Genomic DNA, 17,780 nt, shown 5'->3' with positions numbered 1-17,780 from the left:
AAAGAAAACTCCACTATGTTTACTCTACTTTATCCTCCTGAGTCTGATAACAAAGCAACATAGTTTTAACAAATCTCAGGCACAATTAGGCCTCATGATCAAGTTACAGACTCTGACCTGGTTTAAGCCACGGTGGGCTGCAGTACATGGCAGATGGTTTTTGAATATTCAAGCCACAACCGCAGCTTGCCATGCCATGCAAACCTGGCGGTGGGGGTCATACAGGAGTTAAACACTAACTCGCATAACCCTAGAACACGCCATGGGTTATGCAAGGGCTGTTTAACCCTTGCACAACCCCTGCTGGCCAGGTTTGGACAACATGACAAGCCACGGCTGCAGCTTGAGTATTCAAAATGGCTGCCTGCCCGCACCATGGCTTAAATAAGCTATGGTGGATTGTTTGATTGTGTGAACCAGCTCACTTAGTTTTGTGCACCAACTAACTAGAAAGAAGCATTTCACTATTACAAAGATTTGCAGCAACTTTGCAATTATCTACCCACACACAAGGCCAGCACTAGTGGGGAGGGTGCCCACTGAAGTAACATCCAGTGCCCCCCGACAACAGCCCCTCCCATGCCCCCTATACAGTAGGTAATGGGCAGCAGGTTGCTGCAGTTTGCAGCAGGCTCGGGTGAGCCGCCTGCCATTTTGATGTTTTCACCAAGCCCAATGTAATGTCACTCAGGGGAACTGTGGCAGCTTCCAACCTGCCCACCACTACTGCTTAGTAAAGGTGAGGCAAGGAGCAGGGATGGGATGAGAAGGTCTAGCTCAGTCCCCCTGGGGCATTGGGCCCTCACCAACTGCCTGACCATGCTCAGTACACTGCCACCAGTCCTGCCTAGATGTTACACTATGCATACTCTCACTGCCTAATCTTCAACTGGCCCTACCCCAGAGGAAACTTCTCATCTCTATCTTCCACTGTCACATATGACCAAGTGTTGCTGCATGATGCATCATCTGTACATTGCTCTAATTTCTATGTGGGAAGAGTACAGTGCAAACCATACCTTCCTTCCTTCCACCGATTTAGGTCAAACACTGCAGTATAAAGCACATCTACCAGTCCCAAAGTCTTTTCTGGATCCAAGCTTCTCTGCAACAGAGACATCGTTGCAGGATCTTCTTTCAGGCACCTAAGAAAAGTTTTTAATAAAAAGTTTCTAGACATTAAGATCACTCACTTTCAGATCAAATAGTTAATTTTCTCAATATTTTTTAAAGCTTGCTTGGATTTTTTCAAGGAGTAAATCATAATTACCAAGTTGATGGAACTTGAACCACAATTCTGGAGCCTTCTAAACTGATTTGGGGTGCATATGCTTCTTTGTTTTCAATTTGTGCTGTATCCACAACCACCTTGTCACAAAGAAAAAGCATTAAGAATTTGACATTTTAAAATTACAATTCTGTTTTTTAAATCTAGAATAGAACATCATTCCCCAATCTAGTGAAAATAACATTCCACTGCAGTCAACACAGCCCTGCAGGAGCTGGATATTGGTCTACTGGAGGGGTGGGGAAAATGTCGCCCTCCAGATGATGTTGTTCAACTACAACTCCCATCGGCCCTTGCCAGCATGGCCAATGGTAAAGGATAACGGGAGCTGCAATTCAACATCATCTGGAGAGCCACACATTCCCCATTCTTGGTCTACTAAATTTAACCACTAGGCAACCAGGGGGTGCGTTCCCAGGGAATTTTAATTGGGACGTGTCTTGAACTGCCTCTTATTCACTCTGATAATCCCAAAGTGTAACATCTGAAAAGCGTTACACAATTTAAAATGGGAAGGCTTAGCTAAAGGTTTTCCAGCTGCAGATAATCTAGCTCTTTCCATCTGTGCTTTTTTCAGGAGGGTGCATCTACACAGTGATCCTCTCAGATCAAACAACATGCCACCTTCGATCCGATAACCCATCGTGGGTTATTTAACCCATTACAAGCTGCAGCGTCCATGGGCGCCAGGTTGTATATGCAACCCCCACTCAGGGTTGTCATGTTGTGTGAACATGGTGTATCCCTGTGAAGGCTTGAGGCCTAAGGAGGCAATGGGAGAAAAGGTCAGTCTTAAGAGGCCTAGAGTTTTCTGTTGAGGGGGGTAACCCTGAGAGGAGTAGTTTCATTTCTACAGCCTAAACCCCACATTACTGAGAAGGGGAAGTTAAAAAAAAAAAAAAAAGGAAGGTGGGACTCTTAAGACCCTTATCTCGTAAGAGATCCTTAAGGAGTTGCTCAGGGGTCCAGGTCATAAGGGGAGCCCTGACAAACCCAAAAACAGACCAGGGGTTATCCAAGGGTTATTTAACCTTCATATAACCCACACTCATAGAATCATATAATAGGGGCCTACAAGACCATCGAGTCCAACCCCCTGCTCAATGCAGGAATCCAAGGGTTATATGACATGTCAACCCTCAAGCAGCGGTTGCATATTCAAAATGGCAGCCACAGCCTCACCATGGGCTATATGGTGGGCTGTCATGCCTTCTGAACAACCCCAATGTGTACTAAAGCACTGTAGTCCTACTCACCCCCACAATTTGCTACATAAGATTAGAAAACAATATCAATAAAAAAACAAATATAAAACAATATTATCTTCACAATAAGAGTGCCCTGCATTCTAGCTGCAGCCTTAGGATGCTGCTGCAAAATTTGGAATGTGGTTTTATAAAGGTACAACTTTATTGCTATAGTGGGTGTGTCACAGCAGAGCAGTACAGAGCTATCCTGTGATCTACTGGAAATTATCTATACTGCATTTTAAGGTTTTCTTCTATATCCAGTGATGCCTTGAGATCCTGAAGTACCTGAAAAACTCACTGCACAATTCTGGGAATGCACATTTCAGTGGAATAGGCCAACAATATTGCCACTTCAGTGGATACAGAAACATGTGACCAACTCATGTTTCATTAATATGAACTTCACTCAAAGTGCAGCCAATGGACATTTCACACGCCCAGCTCAGGAAATGACTCCTGATAGCCATTGTTCTTGTTTTACAGATGTTTCCTCCATCATCCTCTCCCAGGGAACAATCTAAACAATGGATGAGGATGTCTCATCAGCACACCAAACTAGAGGCAATGGAAGTGGAAACACTACTGTTTCTATCCAGCTCTACAAAGTGCCCATGGTAGTTGCTGTTCAAATAAGTTCCTGAACCGGCCAGAGTACAATGTAACTTACTCCAACACAGCACTGAGTATCGAAAGGGCAAAAAATACAACTGAGGGCAAGGACAGGTTATTCATTATCTTTTACAGGCAATTTTTAAATGGAATATTTCAGTTTAGAAGAAACCACAATTCTTGGATTTCAGTGTTTATACCACCCCTGCAACAATACAGGACCACTAAAAAAACCCAATGCCATGACTGCTTTAGGGGCCAATTCCTCCACTTCCACAACAAATCACTCTCCACACTGTGGGTAGGGCCCTACTATCTCTGCAGCTGTAGAAACTTTCTTCCCTGCCTTCATGCTTCCGGTGCCAAAACCACCCATTCTCTCCCTACTGCATTCTGGATCCTACTTGCACTTATTCCCAACACGTATCTAGGAGGGTTTAGCTTTTCCCAAACTTGTGCCCTCCACATGTGTTGGGACTACAGCTCCCAGCATCCCCAGCCAGCATGTTGGGGAAGGCTGTTTTAGGACATCACTATTCCATTCTTTATGCTACCAAGCATCATTATTCAATCTTGTCTTCTACCCAAGGGCAGAAAGACTACCAATTTCAAATCTCAAGCTCTTGCTTTATTATTTATCTTACATATGTATTCCATCCCTCTTCCATGGAGCACAGAGCAGATTTTAGTCTAACAACTCTACATGGTAGATTGGGCCAAAAAATACTTTGTTCAAGGACAGATGGATTTTCCAGTGTTTCAACCCAACACTTTAGTTGTTACAATGCAATATTACGGTGGCCAAAATTACTTTGCGATTGAGTGGGCAAAGAAAACCTAGCTAAACCCTGCAAATCTCTTCCTTGGGAGTCAAAGAAGTTCATGATCTTGTGCTGTAAGGCAGACAGACTTGCCTATCATGGTGCTCCACACAGGTAAATATACAAACAATGAATTTCAGGTTGTAGGCATTTTACTCTGTGGGTATGTAATTTCCCCAAGGTAATGTGATTATGAAGAGGCTGCTTGGTTAATGATGTTATACATACTAAGAGGCAAACGCATTCTGAGTGACAATCCTTATGAAGCCAAAACAGCAACATCCACTCAAAAAAGGGAGGTATCAGTAGGCTTGGGAGAACCTCAAACTTTGCAGAAATACCCCCAAAAACCCATTAGAAACAACCCTAAGGGAGGGGAGGGGGACGAAAAACAAGAACCAAGTGTGTTCAGTGGCCACGGAATGCTGACTGCCTCTCAGGGGGGAAATAGAAAAATGGTTTGGGAGGAGGAAATAGAATAGTGCATTCTGGGGAAGGACATGGTTGGCTGGCCGGCTAGCCACCCTGAACCTGAGCATTGCGCACTACAGCATTTTGTTGCAAGTCCCACTTGTAAAGAATAAGTTTGGTTTCATACAATCGCAGGGGTAAAAGCCGCTATCATGGCTTCTCCCCCAGCCTCTGTGTGTGCTGTGCGCACGCCCATTGTTTACCTAATTACCTGCGCTAAAGCACAAGTTGGCGTCTCGTCCAAACCTGGTGTGCAGCGTGGCAGGGGTGACTTTAAACCCATCTTACAACCCACAACGTGTAGTTGGAGCTGTAGGGTGGGTACGAAGCTACCCCTGCCATGCCACGCACCAGGTTTGGACAGCACTCCAATCCACGCTGCAGTGAGAGTAATTCTGTAAACAACAGGCCTGCGTCATGCAAACCCAGCCTAACTCTTCATCCTTTCAGAACTAAATTATCTTCCCTGCACTTCTGCCTTTCCTTTATTTCTCCCATATTCATATTTGTCTACTCATGGCTACTTACCAGCCCAGCTTGGCCAAATAACAACTGTACAGCAGTCTTACAGGCTCCCCGCCATGTAGAAGGGCAAACCTGGTTCAATACTTCTGTCACAGGAGAGTCATCCCTTGGTGTCACGCCATTATGCCAGCCAGCTTCTTTAATTAGTTGTATCATAGTGTGCTGCAAAATAAAAATGATTGCTAACAATTAACAGTATATTTTCCTCTGCTCCTCCTTATACACACACACACACACACACACACACACACAGTCTGCTTACAACAGACAAGTCAATAATCATAAGCTGTTGCTTACAGTTATTATTTGTCAGTATTGCTCAAATTATGATGGCTGAAGCTCACTTTCCCACATACCTGCTGCTTCCAGTGGTCCCCAGTTCCAGCTGTAATGTTTCTGCATGACACTACGTGTGCACATGCACCAGGCCATAAGGAAACCTAGCAACCAAGGCCAGGATGCCAGTGGCTACTGGAAGCAGCATAAAATGTGGGATAACGGCATTGGTTAAGGGAACTAAATGATGAGACAGAGGTGCATCAAGTCTAATATATCATCCGAACACTCCCAGTTTCCCATAAATAAATGGCAGAAAAAAATTAATTCTTTTATCTTAGCTACAAAACACTCATGGATTAGAGCAGCCCCACTTCACCTGCAAGCACAGCAGGGGGGTTGGGGGATACTGAACTGGCAACTCTATTATTATGCTTGTCAACTTCAGCAGGCAATCCCAATAATTTTAAAAGATGAGGGAAAGCAATGGATTTCAATGGAAAACACAGAGATAAAGGGAATATCGTTAAGCTATCACCTATTGCTAAAAAATGAAACTAACCTTAGGCGCCTAGTTGAAAATAGGTTTACACAAACCACTTGCCAGAGCTGGACAAGGTGGGCAGCGAAATTGTCCCCGGGGACATCGCCACTACTCCCAGTGAAAAGTCACCCTAATTTCCGTAACAAGGCCAGGACACATAATTTCGCGGAATGGAAAGAAAGAGGGCTCCATTGGCTGTACCAATTTTATGAGGAGGGTCAATGAATAAAAATAGAGGCTTTAAAAGAAAAGTTGGGCAACGTAACATTGCCCTGGCTTTTGAGTTGCCAACTCTGGTCCTTTCTGAGTTCCCCTCCGGTGAAAAATGAGGCCGCTAGAAGCCTAACTGTTTGAAAAATTAATGCTGGGAACTCGGCAGAGACCCAGGGATTTATTTCTGTAACATACAAACAGTTCCTGCATTTCACATTTGATTTAACCACTCCACAAAAAACTTGGTGGGAAACAAACTGGAACCTTAAAGTATATATGACTGTGACTGGCAACAGCTATGGGATAAGCCTCCATATAAATCAATATCAGCCCGAACTAGTGAGATGTCACTGAAAACCGTCCATGGGTGGTATCTCACTCCAGGGCATCTCTCACTTATGACACACTCAACTTCTCCTCGGTGCTGGAGGGGTACCAGGAGTCAGGAACATATTGGCACATGTGGTGGGGTTGTGCAGAAGTCCAACATTCTGGCGGGCAGTGGCAGCAGAGATTGGCCATATTACAAACCAAAGTATCCTACATATGCCAAGTTTAGCAGTATTAAATTTGTTCACAGGGGAGGCCAGTGATTTAAACAGTAAGAAGCTGATTACTCATTTACTTGTAGCTGCCAGATCCACGATAGCTAGGTTTTGGAAGGGATTCACCTTCCAGGGATTAGATTATTGGTATGCCATGGTCTGGCAAATTGCCATGATGGAAAAAATATCACACAAGTTGAGGGCGGCCAGGGGTCAAAACAAACATGATCCATGCGATATGGTTTGACTTTATCGCATATACGAACAGAACATCAATATTTGACTCCCTTGCACTATAAAACCCTATGGCTTTTATAAGGAAGAAAACAGATGAAGAATAATCCTTAATCCGTCTGATAAAATATCTAGTAGCACTGACAAGAATTACCTGTGACCTCTGTATACCTGTTAAGATATAACTGTATGGTAAAAAGATGTAATCCTGATGGAATTTGTTTTGTTTTAGTTTCCATTTTGGTTTGGTTTTATTTTGCTTTGTTAATATCACTGAAATTCAATAAAAATTTGCATTAAAAAATAAAAAGTCTAATATATCAATATCAATATCAATCAATGAGATTTCTCAGGTTTTGAGGCATTTTGAGTGGAATTTGTTTGCTGGAGTGTTTTATGTTTTTTGATCTGCTGAATCCAAATCTTTTAGTGTTGACCCTAGAATCAAAAGGTGGCAGCTAAGATAGTTGACATCATTTCCTTAACAGCATATGCTTGCTCTTCAAGCCACATGGTTTAATTTTGATGAAATGTTGAGGGAAAACTAATATTAGGCCTAATATTTATCGCAAAGGTTTTAGCAAGTATATGTTGAAAAATGACAAAAAGGCACCAAATGAAATTTGTGTGTGTCTTAGAGCATTAAATGTCATGGGTTGATGTATAAACTAGCTTTCTATGTCACTGTGATGCTAAGAAAATGGATATTTAGAAATCCAAAATGGCTGCCAAAACCAGTACATCTCAATTAAAACTGATATGCATCATTTTGTAATCAGAACAATGAAAGATTTACAGCTATAGAAATAGCTTTTGATATTATCTTAGAACCACTGTTAACAACTTCCCATGAAAACTACACCTCAAGGGAAAGTCTGTAAGCTGTTGTATATTGGCCATTTCTCGTTTGGCCATTTTATGGCTCTCACCACAAAGACACTCGGTGCAGGATTTCATTGTGTTGGGACACAGAGTCTTGATTTCATTATGATTCAGGCATTGGTGCCCTCCAGATGTTTTGGACTATAACTCACATCACCTCCAACTACTTGCCATGCTCGCTGGGGCTGATGGGAGTTGTGGTCCAAAACACCTGGAGGGCACTATGTTGGGGAAGGCTGGCTTAAACAACTGTGGTAAACAACTTAGAATTCTGCATCAGCATCAGCTGGTGCTTGAATGAAAGTGAATTCTCTGTCGTGAAGGTGTGCAGCAAGTACTTTCAGAAATTGTGTTATTTTCTCAATTTTCAGCTGCATGACAGTTGATAACAAACTTCATATCCTGTCATTTAATGTGTTTTCATATGTGTAATGGCTTGACTGGAGAATCACTTTCATAACCAAAGATCATGAAGACACTCATGGACTTCCCTTTATAGCTCCTATTTCCAAGCTCCTTTGCTTTATCAATATTAACTGGCACTACACCACTGACAGCCTTCTTTAATTGAATGTTGCCTTCAGAAGTAGATATTTTTGCAGTAATTCAATAACTTAGTTGTGTCCTTTAAATCATGCTTTGACCCATAGCTTCCTTGTAGTGTTCACAGGTTCCATACTATATCTTTGTTATATTTTCCATTGAATCATTAATTTCAGAACAAGGTGGATGTGACAGAACCCATTGGGTTAGATGAGAGTTAGGCTGGGTCAATTGTGCTGGCGGAAGTGGACCTCCCTACTCCTTCCTTCGTAGGGCAACTCCTCCAATCCTCTGAAAATGCTACACAAAGTCAGAAGACCCTACTGAATGGGGTGAGCTGCAGTTTGGGTGAAAGGGGGAGATCCCAGGAAACTGGGTGGAAGGACCTGCCGCAAAGACCCTTCCTCTCGCAGAAGGTACCTTCCTCTCATGGAAAGCAGATTCTGGATCCAGCCCATAACAAATGCTACATTTCTGCTATGCCATTATCCCTTGGGAATTTCCCCTCATTTTCAATCTTTTCATCAGTTCTTGTTCTTTGGCTTAGATGAATGGGAATGACCAGGTTTGGAAGCACATGTGACCCCCATTTGCATGATTGCCTGAAATACTGCGCAGTTTGCCGTGTCATCCAAACCCGGCATGGTGCACGGTGGGAGTGGCTTCTTACCCATGCCACAACACACAGCTTGTAGTAGGAGGTTGTAAAGTGGGTAAGAAGCCACCCCTGCTGGGTTCAGGTGACACAGTAACCCATGTGGCATCACTGGTAATGATACAAATGGCAGTTGTGCACATGACACGCATGGGGGCGGGGGAAGAAGCCATAGTGGCTTCTCCCCCCCCCAATGATCATCCGAACTTGGCCAATATCTTTCTGGCACGACACGTAATCCATTTTCAAATGATATCTTTATGAAAAGGTATGAGATGTTCATACACTAAAGCCAGAGTCCTGCTCTTAAGCTCTCAGCAAGCTTTAAAATGGCTGGATAAAAAGCAGACAAGACAAACCACTGGAGCCAGAGGCCTCTGCAATCAGAAGGGGTTACAGCTGGTTAAATGTGACAGTCAGTTTTGGGACCATACTTTTGCTTACAATCTAATACACTTCTTTTTCTTTTAAAGGTACTTATTTAAGTGGCACAAGTTTTAAAATGTTTGCTTTGCACACAAATTTTTAACACAGAACTTGTTGGCAAAAAGGTTTGCTGTATTTTAACTACCCAAGTTAGATTTAGCAGCCTTACCGTTTTCAGCTTCAGGTTATCTGCTGCAGACTCATTAAAGGATATTCCTTTGAGGAAGTGGGCACCTATCTGAATGGGAACTGTTGGCAGCTCACACTGAATCGGCTGAGAAGGGGTCTGTCTCCGTCCAGTCTGCTGGGCTTCGGCATCACTGCAGCAGCCCTTAAAAGACAGAACACCAAAGCAAGCACTTCAGGGAGAAATCCAACTGCAACCAATTCAGCCCAATCTGCATTAAAGACACATCTTTGCGGGGGGGGGGGGGAGGTTCCTTACCTGCAAACTTGCTTCAATAGCCTTTGGGTTCAAGTGGAAGCCAGCCTTCATTGCATATTCACAGTGACCCAAACTTTCCAATGCAACTTTATATGCCTGATAGTTAAAAAAAAAATCAAAGTGCATCACAATACTGAAAAACAATAACTACAATATATTGTTTACTTCACAAAACCTTCAAAGTCTTATAAGACAGAATGTACCCTCCCCCACTATCCAATCACACCCTTTCTTCATTTGAGGGAGCAAGTCAAGTTTCCAGAATAGCAGCAGTCCCTGTTGTTGGGACAAAAGGTCTAGCTAGAGGGACTTCCCCATCCATTCCATCTTAGTTTTCAGACACTTTTGCAGACTGCCCTAGCTATTCTATCCAATCCCCATCCAAGTCATGACTTAAAGAAAACCACAGCACAAAGGTAACCAACCTGCAGAGCACTGTCTATTTTCAAATTCAGTTCTTTTAGCTGGTGCTCAGGAATCGCCACACTCTGGGAGCAGAAGAGTTGCTGGACCTCGATTCCAGCCAGGCAGCCATCACAGCCCCTCTCTCTTAGACGTGATGTGGCCTTTAAACAGGATGCACAAATATGTATAAGACAACATAGCAGTGGCTCAGAAATGTCAGAAGCAGCCCATTAATGGGTGCCTCATTAAGTTGGATTACTTAGTAAAAGTTAAACTTCACAATTTACAGATCACGTCTATGTACTAGCTATTTCTTTTTCTTTCTTTTTTTACAGGAAAAGAAAGTAGAGGCCAGGTGGGGTGGGGTGTGGGTGCAATTTTTCAGATGCAAAACCTGGTTAAGTATGAACACACATTATGGTTGTCAAGGTAAATGTCTGCATCAATCCATCTGTGGGAAATAGGGGTCCACGGTATACCCAGACAACACAATCCCATAACGCTCAGTTCTAAAGCCTGCACTGGCCCCATGTTTTGTCTTTTGCATTCTCCATAGCAACTTCCTAGAAAATTGGAGAGGAACAACTTCACCTCCCTTTCTCTTGATTCATTCAGAATCCGTGCAGGGTAGTAGTTAGAATGTCAGATTAGGACAGGAGAGAACTAGCATTGACTCCCCACTCAGCCATGAAGCTCACTGGGTGACCTCACAAGGTAGGGTAATGGGAGGGGGCATTTCATGAAATAAATAAAATGGGTGGGGGAGAGACAAAGGAGTGCTCAGGGTTTTTTCCCTGGTCAAACTCTTATTTTGAACCAGTAGCCTGAATTTACTAGGCTTCTGTGACAATTCTGGTTCACTGGAGGCTTTCAAATAAGGCTCAGGCATCACTTCTAGCCTAATACATCTAGTCTAGCTTTGGGGAAAGGTCAGCTTAATTGTCTGTCAGGTATGTTTCTTGTGCACAGAAATCTAGCAATACACCCCATGCCAGCATACCACACCTACTTGTCCCAATACCTAATACCTGATACCCACCTCCCCCAGTCTCTGGCTACAGCATCTATATCCCAAATTTCTTCTAGCCCCTTTGAACGTGTCACTGGCATCAAAGATATGCATCTCACCCACACCCAGCCTGTCTTGATTCTACTATAGGGGTGGGCAACTTGTAGCCTCTAGATGTTTTGGCCTACAATTCCCATCAGCCCTAGCCAGCATAGCCAATGGTGAGGGATTATGGGAGTTGTAGGCCAAAACATCTGGAGGGTCACAAGTTGTCCACTCCTATTCTACTGTATCAATTGCCTCTGTCTCCTGTCATCCTGCTCATTTGTGTTTCCTTTCCAATGCCTTCTCTGATCTCTTGGCAGACTACTTGCCCCTTTCCAATTAACACTGTACACATCCAGTTCCTCCCTCAGTTAAAACTTAAAACAGAGTATATTTATCAGCATAAATCCTGTGGATGAAGAAGTGACCCATTGTATCCTTTCCAGTTCCAATTCACAAGCCTGAAAGCATTGTCCAAAACACCACACACAGCTCTGGATTCCATCTTCAGGATCTCATAGTGGATGGAGATGCCACTTGACTTTATTGGAATACATCATCTTCCCAACTCTGAAAAGATACTGGGACCCGAAGCTTGTCATTCTGCGACCACAGGTGTTTTCTGTAGGAATTCTATCAACATTCTACTGTTTCACAATCCAAGAGATTACTAACCCATGGGCTACAGTTACTACTATTATAAAAAGCAAATCCACGTTGGGAACACTGCAGTCTTGAAAGGCTGCTAAGAAATATATTAAATAAATAATAATAAATTCAACAGAACTAAGTACATGGGACAGAGGAAGGCTGCCGCTTCTCATGCACTGCTTGTGAGCTTCCTAGAGGCATCTGGTTTGAGACAGAATGTTGGGCTACTGACCTGATCCAGGAACGCAGCAGTTATGTTCTTACCTCAGCTGCTCCTCTCCATGACCGTACTGCTTCTTCTAGCTCAATTGTAGGGCTGGCACTGGATGTCTCGGCCACACTAGAATTCTTTCTTTCCTGAGCTACAGCTTCAGTAAAACATGAATGAGCCACTGGTTGGACCTTCTGCAAAGCTTGGGATAAAAACTGAAAATGAACCTGCATCACTGTCAAGAAACATCGTCCAAGTACCTATGAAAATGAAAAGACAGACAACCATAGGTCAGAAACAGGGGATTCACTCTTTGGATTCTGGCATTTGAACTAGATCTTCACAGATGTGAAAAAACATTTGACTGTCTTCAAGATAAATTATTTCCCTACATCTAACTTGAAATTAATAAAAGCCCAAAACATAGCTTCATAAGCATGGTAGTATTACATCATGGTATATGACACTGTATTTTGGCACCTCTGCTATCCCACCTAAGACATGATCGAATCATCTATTAGAACTGTGCAGAGACTGGACACGCCCATGTGCCACCACTCTCCATGCCATAGGATCATTGGGGGAAGAAATACCTGGACTCAAACGAGGGGCCCACTCCTCCAAACATGATCAGCTGTGTCACAGCACCGCTCCAGGTTGCACTAGATCACCCTAACTGAGCCAGTAACTGGTCCTTTTATTTCCTGACCCAGTAGCTAGTCTAGCCACTGGAAAATTGGCCTCATGGTAACCCACAGGATGCTGGCAAGTACTTTGCATTTTTAGTTGCATTTGACAGCAGTATATTGGCTCCCCTAAAAATAGCAACTATTGGTGGGAGACATTATGCATTTGACAGATTTTCTTATTCTGAAATATACAAATAAATGTATCAGCCCTGGGGGGCTAGGGGAAGTCTTGATATTAGGGCTACAATGTTTAATTTATCTACTAATTAAAAACCTTTTGAAAGAATAAGAAAGCATCCCCAGTTGATCAGGCAAGACTTTTAAAAAAGTTATATATTGAAAGAATTAAGTTCTTACAAAAACTGCACACTGGCAGACGGTATCTTAGAAAAGGAAGTCCCTCTTCCCTCTCAAATAGGAGAGAATGTCTCTTCTAAGATGGTGCCTGAAGCAGCATGAAGTGGGTTTTTTTTTTCAAAATTATTTTATTCATATGCACATTCAATAGATTAAAATTCAGCTGGCCATCTAAGGTTTCTTTAATCAGATAGCTATCCTACTAGATATATGCATGGAATTATTTTTTAAATGATTTCTTACTTGCATTAGCACTTCTGTCATATACTCACTCTCTAACCAAATTGACTTCAATTGACTTTTATTACCTAGACCAGCATCTAAAATTATCTGCTCTTTTGTTAATATAAAGATGGCCTAATTTATCTCTGTGATCCATCTGCAAAAGAAGCCCATGTGCTTTGAGCAAGATGGGAAACAATTCTGAGAACAGCTGCACTTTATATTCCCCAAAACATTCCCCACCCCCCCACCCACTTCTTCCTAGCATAACCAGAAGCAGCAGCCTGTAACCATCACATGACATGCTGAGCCTATGTTGAATACCTGCAGACTCCTCCACCCACACTACACCTTGGAGTAGTCTGAATGTGCAGACAATGGGCCAGTTCTCATGATCAAAACAAGCCACAGTGGCTTCTTGTGAGCCACAGCGCACGCTGGGCACAATTTGCAAAATAACCATACAACAGCCCCTGGGTTATTTGAGGGTTGTTTAACTCTCCAACAAGCCATGCTGCCTGGGTCCAGACAACATAATAAGCCATGGCCAGATGCGGATTACGCAAATTGCACCCGGCATGTACCACAGCTCACAACAAGCTAGGTGGCTTCTTTAGATCGTGTGATCCAGGTCAATGTGACTTTACCAATCTAGCCACTTTTCTCCCCCCCCCCCCCCCGGCTTTTATAACCTCATGCCTGGTTAAGAGATCTGGGGATCTTGAAAGCTCGTACAATTTTTTGGTGATCCTTTCTTTGACCTAATAAAGGTATTATAGCACCATGGATTTGGGGGGAATAAATTATGGTCAACACAGCTATTTTTGCTTTTTCTGTAACTGGAGAGGCTAAAACCTAGACCATCCGGAATCTCTCTTTTGCTCAACCTACTGTGGTGAATAGGAGGGAGGGATTTCCAGTGGATTGAGTCTCTACTAAAAAGTAGTATTTTGAGGATTCTATGACAACACAGAATTGCAATAAAGCACATATGCTCACACCATTTAGGAAATACATGTAGCACATACACATATCACAAGGCACAAAGATTTATGGCTTCTTTCCAACTGCATTCTTTTAGAATGTACTTTCCCCTCACAATAGATTCATTTACCAGCAAGCACTTGTCAAGAATGGTGACACCTAATCAGCCTTCCCCAACCTAGTGCCCCCAGATGTTTTGGACTTCAACTCTCGTGAGCCGCAGCCGACATGGCCACTGATCAAGAATGCTGGGAGTTGTAGTCCAAAACATTGGCTAGGGAAGGCCAACTAAATCTACTTAAGAAGAACTGCTTGTGGCAATGGTTCCCCGCTCCTTGCCCATTCCATTTAGTCTCCCTCTGACATTCCATTATGATTCAATCATTCCCCTTCTTTGTACAAAGCCTAAGCTTAACAGTTTAGGTATGCTGACTGACCTCTCAAAGTACAGTTTCCTTATTTTAAGAAGTATTCAACCAGCATGCATGAAAAAAACTTGCTAAAGTTATGCCTTTCAAAAAGATTCTTATGGAAACACCATCACTCTTCTGGATTCTTACGGAATTTGGTTTATTTAGGCTGAGAGCTGCTTCTCCCAACTTAATGGAAAAATGTAACTTAAGAAGTTCAAACTGATGAGACTTCAGAGCACGTTACAACACAAAGAAAAGGAAAGCTTCATTCTTTGGGGGATGCTGACCAAGGCAAACAGCAAGAACTTGCTTACACATGTGCCTGTGGTATTCACCTTTTTTTGACCCCCATGCATGCACTGGACTTAACATGTGGTCCAGGTTCCCTCAGTACATAAGCAAAGTCATGTGATATGTGCCTGCTCCTAATAGTTTGTTAAGCAGTACACTCTGGATACACAAAATAAACAGTATACCTGCTCGCTTTATGATACATGACACAGCTCAAAATTAAAAGGATGACACAGTGGAGGCTTCAAAAGTCATCACCTTGCATCTTTTATTCTGCTGATACAACATGCCATCATGACACAAGAATGGGGAAGTAGGTGAGCAGTCTGGAGCAGCTCTGGATATGATGCAGAGTGGAAGCATGAATGACTTGCACTTGTGCATGTCATTCAAAGCTGAGAGATGTGCATTTCTCCCCACACTCTGTGATGCTATCCCTCCTCCACAGGAAGGGCAGGGGAGTGAAGAGACATGGAAGCATGGTGAGAGGAAGTGTGAATTAGTGATATTTCAGCCTTGTGCCATGTTCAAAGCCACCCTGAGAAACAGTAGCCTGAAAGGGCAGAAAGTGCTTTTAGCAGATTTATCACTTCCCACTAGAGTGCCAGTGTGATGTAGTGGTTAGAGTGCTGAACTAGGTCCAAGGAGACCCAGGTTCAAGTCCTCGCTCAGTCATAGAGCTCAGCTGGGAGACCCTGAGCCAGTCACTTATCTCTCAGCCTAACCTTCCTCACAGGGTTGATGTGAGGATAAAATGGATTGGGGGTGGACCTTGAGCTCCTTGGAGGAAAGGTAGGATATAAATACAAAAAATAAATAAAAATAAACTAAACCTGTAATTACAGGGGTGGTGAAGGTACACTGTTCAGGTGGACGTGCTTAAAGAAAAAATCAATTCCCATTCCTACCCCTCTTCTAATGGGATTTTGAATAGCAGCAACAACAAGAGTGATCTCACCTGACATGAAATACCAAACAGAGAAATAACACTTCCTCAAATAAAATGACTACTAGCAGGACTGGAGGATTTAGACTGCTTTCCTCAAGGTCATATCAAATCATACTCTGCACATTTCGCTTTTACTATCACCCAAAACAATGCTGGGTTACATAAAACTCAAACTCCAGACATGAGGCCACTAACCTCCTGCTGGGCAGAAAACAACAGAATGGCATTTAATAGGGACAAATGCCAAGTTCTGCACCTAGGAAAAAGAAACCAAATGCACAGTTACAAGATGGGGGATACGTGGCTCAACCACACTACGAGCGAGAAGGATCTTGGAATTGTCGTCGATCACAAGCTGAATATGAGCCAACAATGTGATGTGGCTGCAAAAAAGGCAAATGCTATTTTGGGCTGCATTAATAGAAGCATCGCTTCCAAATCCCGGGAAGTACTAGTTCCCCTCTACTCAGCACTGGTTAGGCCTCATCTGGAGTACTGTGTCCAGTTCTGGGCACCACACTTTAAGAAGGATGCAGACAAGCTGGAGAGGGTTCAAAGGAGGGCAACAAAGATGATCAGGGGACTGGAAACAAAGCCCTATGAAGAGAGACTGAAAGAACTGGGCATGTTTAGCCTTGAGAAGAGAAGACTGAGGGGAGATATGATAGCACTCTTCAAGTACTTGAAAGGTTGTCACAGAGAAGAAGGCCAGGATCTCTTCTTGATCATCCCAGAGTGCAGGACACGGAATAATGGGCTCAAGTTACAGGAAGCCAGATTCCGGCTGAACATCAGGAAAAACTTCCTGAGTGTCAGAGCAATACGGCAATGGAACCAATTACCTGGGGAGGTGGTGGGCTCTCCCACACTGGAGGCCTTTAAGACGAGGCTGGACAGCCATTTGTCGGGGATGCTCTGACTTGGATTCCTGCATTGAGCAGGGGGTTGGACTCGATGGCCTTGTAGGCCCCTTCCAACCCTACTATTCTATGATTCTATGATTCTATGATTCTAACCCTTGTGGATGGTGCAAAACCCTGATGGTGCCTAAGTTACTGTTGCTATAAAGGCAATTTACAAGGGGGTATAAGATGCATGCACCTTCATTGAAGGTCCCTAGCAAATGTGGGGAGGGGAGGCCACACATCTATACAAATAAAATTATGTAGAGGTGTAGGCAAAAAAGGAGACGAAGAGGGTTTCTCTTGCTAGCAGAGGCTTTTCATAGCTAATATCAGCAAAGGACTCCCTCCCCTTATCTTCAGTATCAGAGATCAGAGATAAGGGAAAGGATTCTCTTGCTAGTGCTAGCTATGGAAAGCCAGGGGTTTCTCTTGCTAGTGCTAGCAAGGAAATCAGTTCCTTATCTCCAATTTCTCATCAGAGACTGGAGATAAAGAAGGGATTCCCTTACTCCTGCTAGCAATGGAGACCCCAGGAAGTGTCACAGATATTTTTTCAGTGGCGGCAGCAGTTGCAATGGAGTCTGTTGTGCTGCCAGAAATGACTTGGCGGTGCTCTTTTTGCACCCCTACTCTATAGAAAGACAGACAGAAATATAATATACAGGTTGCTGTTGATCAAGGGCGTCTGTAATAAAGGGAGGCACATTCTAATGAAATATATATATATATATATATATATATGTATGTGTGTGTGTGTGAAAACTTAAAATTTCTGACACACACACCCTGCCCCCAAGGCACATTGATATCAAAATAACCCACCCTGGGGTTGGAAAACCTGTGTGTATATTTAGCATTATGCAAAAAGAATGTTCTATGTCTGACTGCTTGTGTGTGTCCAGTGCAGATGGCAAGGTAGAGC

The 17,780-nt window shown here is 43.2% G+C and overlaps 1 protein-coding gene across 1 annotated transcript in view; it reads right to left on the bottom strand.

The window, feature by feature from the left end:
• Positions 1-17,780, bottom strand: part of GARRE1 (granule associated Rac and RHOG effector 1) — a 106,303-nt gene that overhangs the window by 16,633 nt on the left and 71,890 nt on the right. The window contains exons 3-9 of the mRNA XM_084812242.1: positions 12,102-12,308; positions 10,153-10,293; positions 9,728-9,823; positions 9,452-9,613; positions 4,968-5,126; positions 1,271-1,368; positions 1,020-1,145 (exon numbers count right to left, since the gene is read on the bottom strand). Of these exons, the coding sequence (XP_084668368.1) occupies positions 1,020-1,145; positions 1,271-1,368; positions 4,968-5,126; positions 9,452-9,613; positions 9,728-9,823; positions 10,153-10,293; positions 12,102-12,308 (989 nt within the window). The remainder of the gene's footprint in view (positions 1-1,019; positions 1,146-1,270; positions 1,369-4,967; positions 5,127-9,451; positions 9,614-9,727; positions 9,824-10,152; positions 10,294-12,101; positions 12,309-17,780) is intronic.

This window comes from Heloderma suspectum, chromosome 8 (assembly GCF_057233095.1).
Source record: "Heloderma suspectum isolate Gila_16-S chromosome 8, 16-S_ref, whole genome shotgun sequence".
In the NCBI taxonomy this organism is placed as follows: Eukaryota; Metazoa; Chordata; class Lepidosauria; order Squamata; family Helodermatidae; genus Heloderma; species Heloderma suspectum.
Note: the sequence above shows the minus strand (reverse complement) of the source record. Positions and strands in the feature narration are given on the sequence as shown.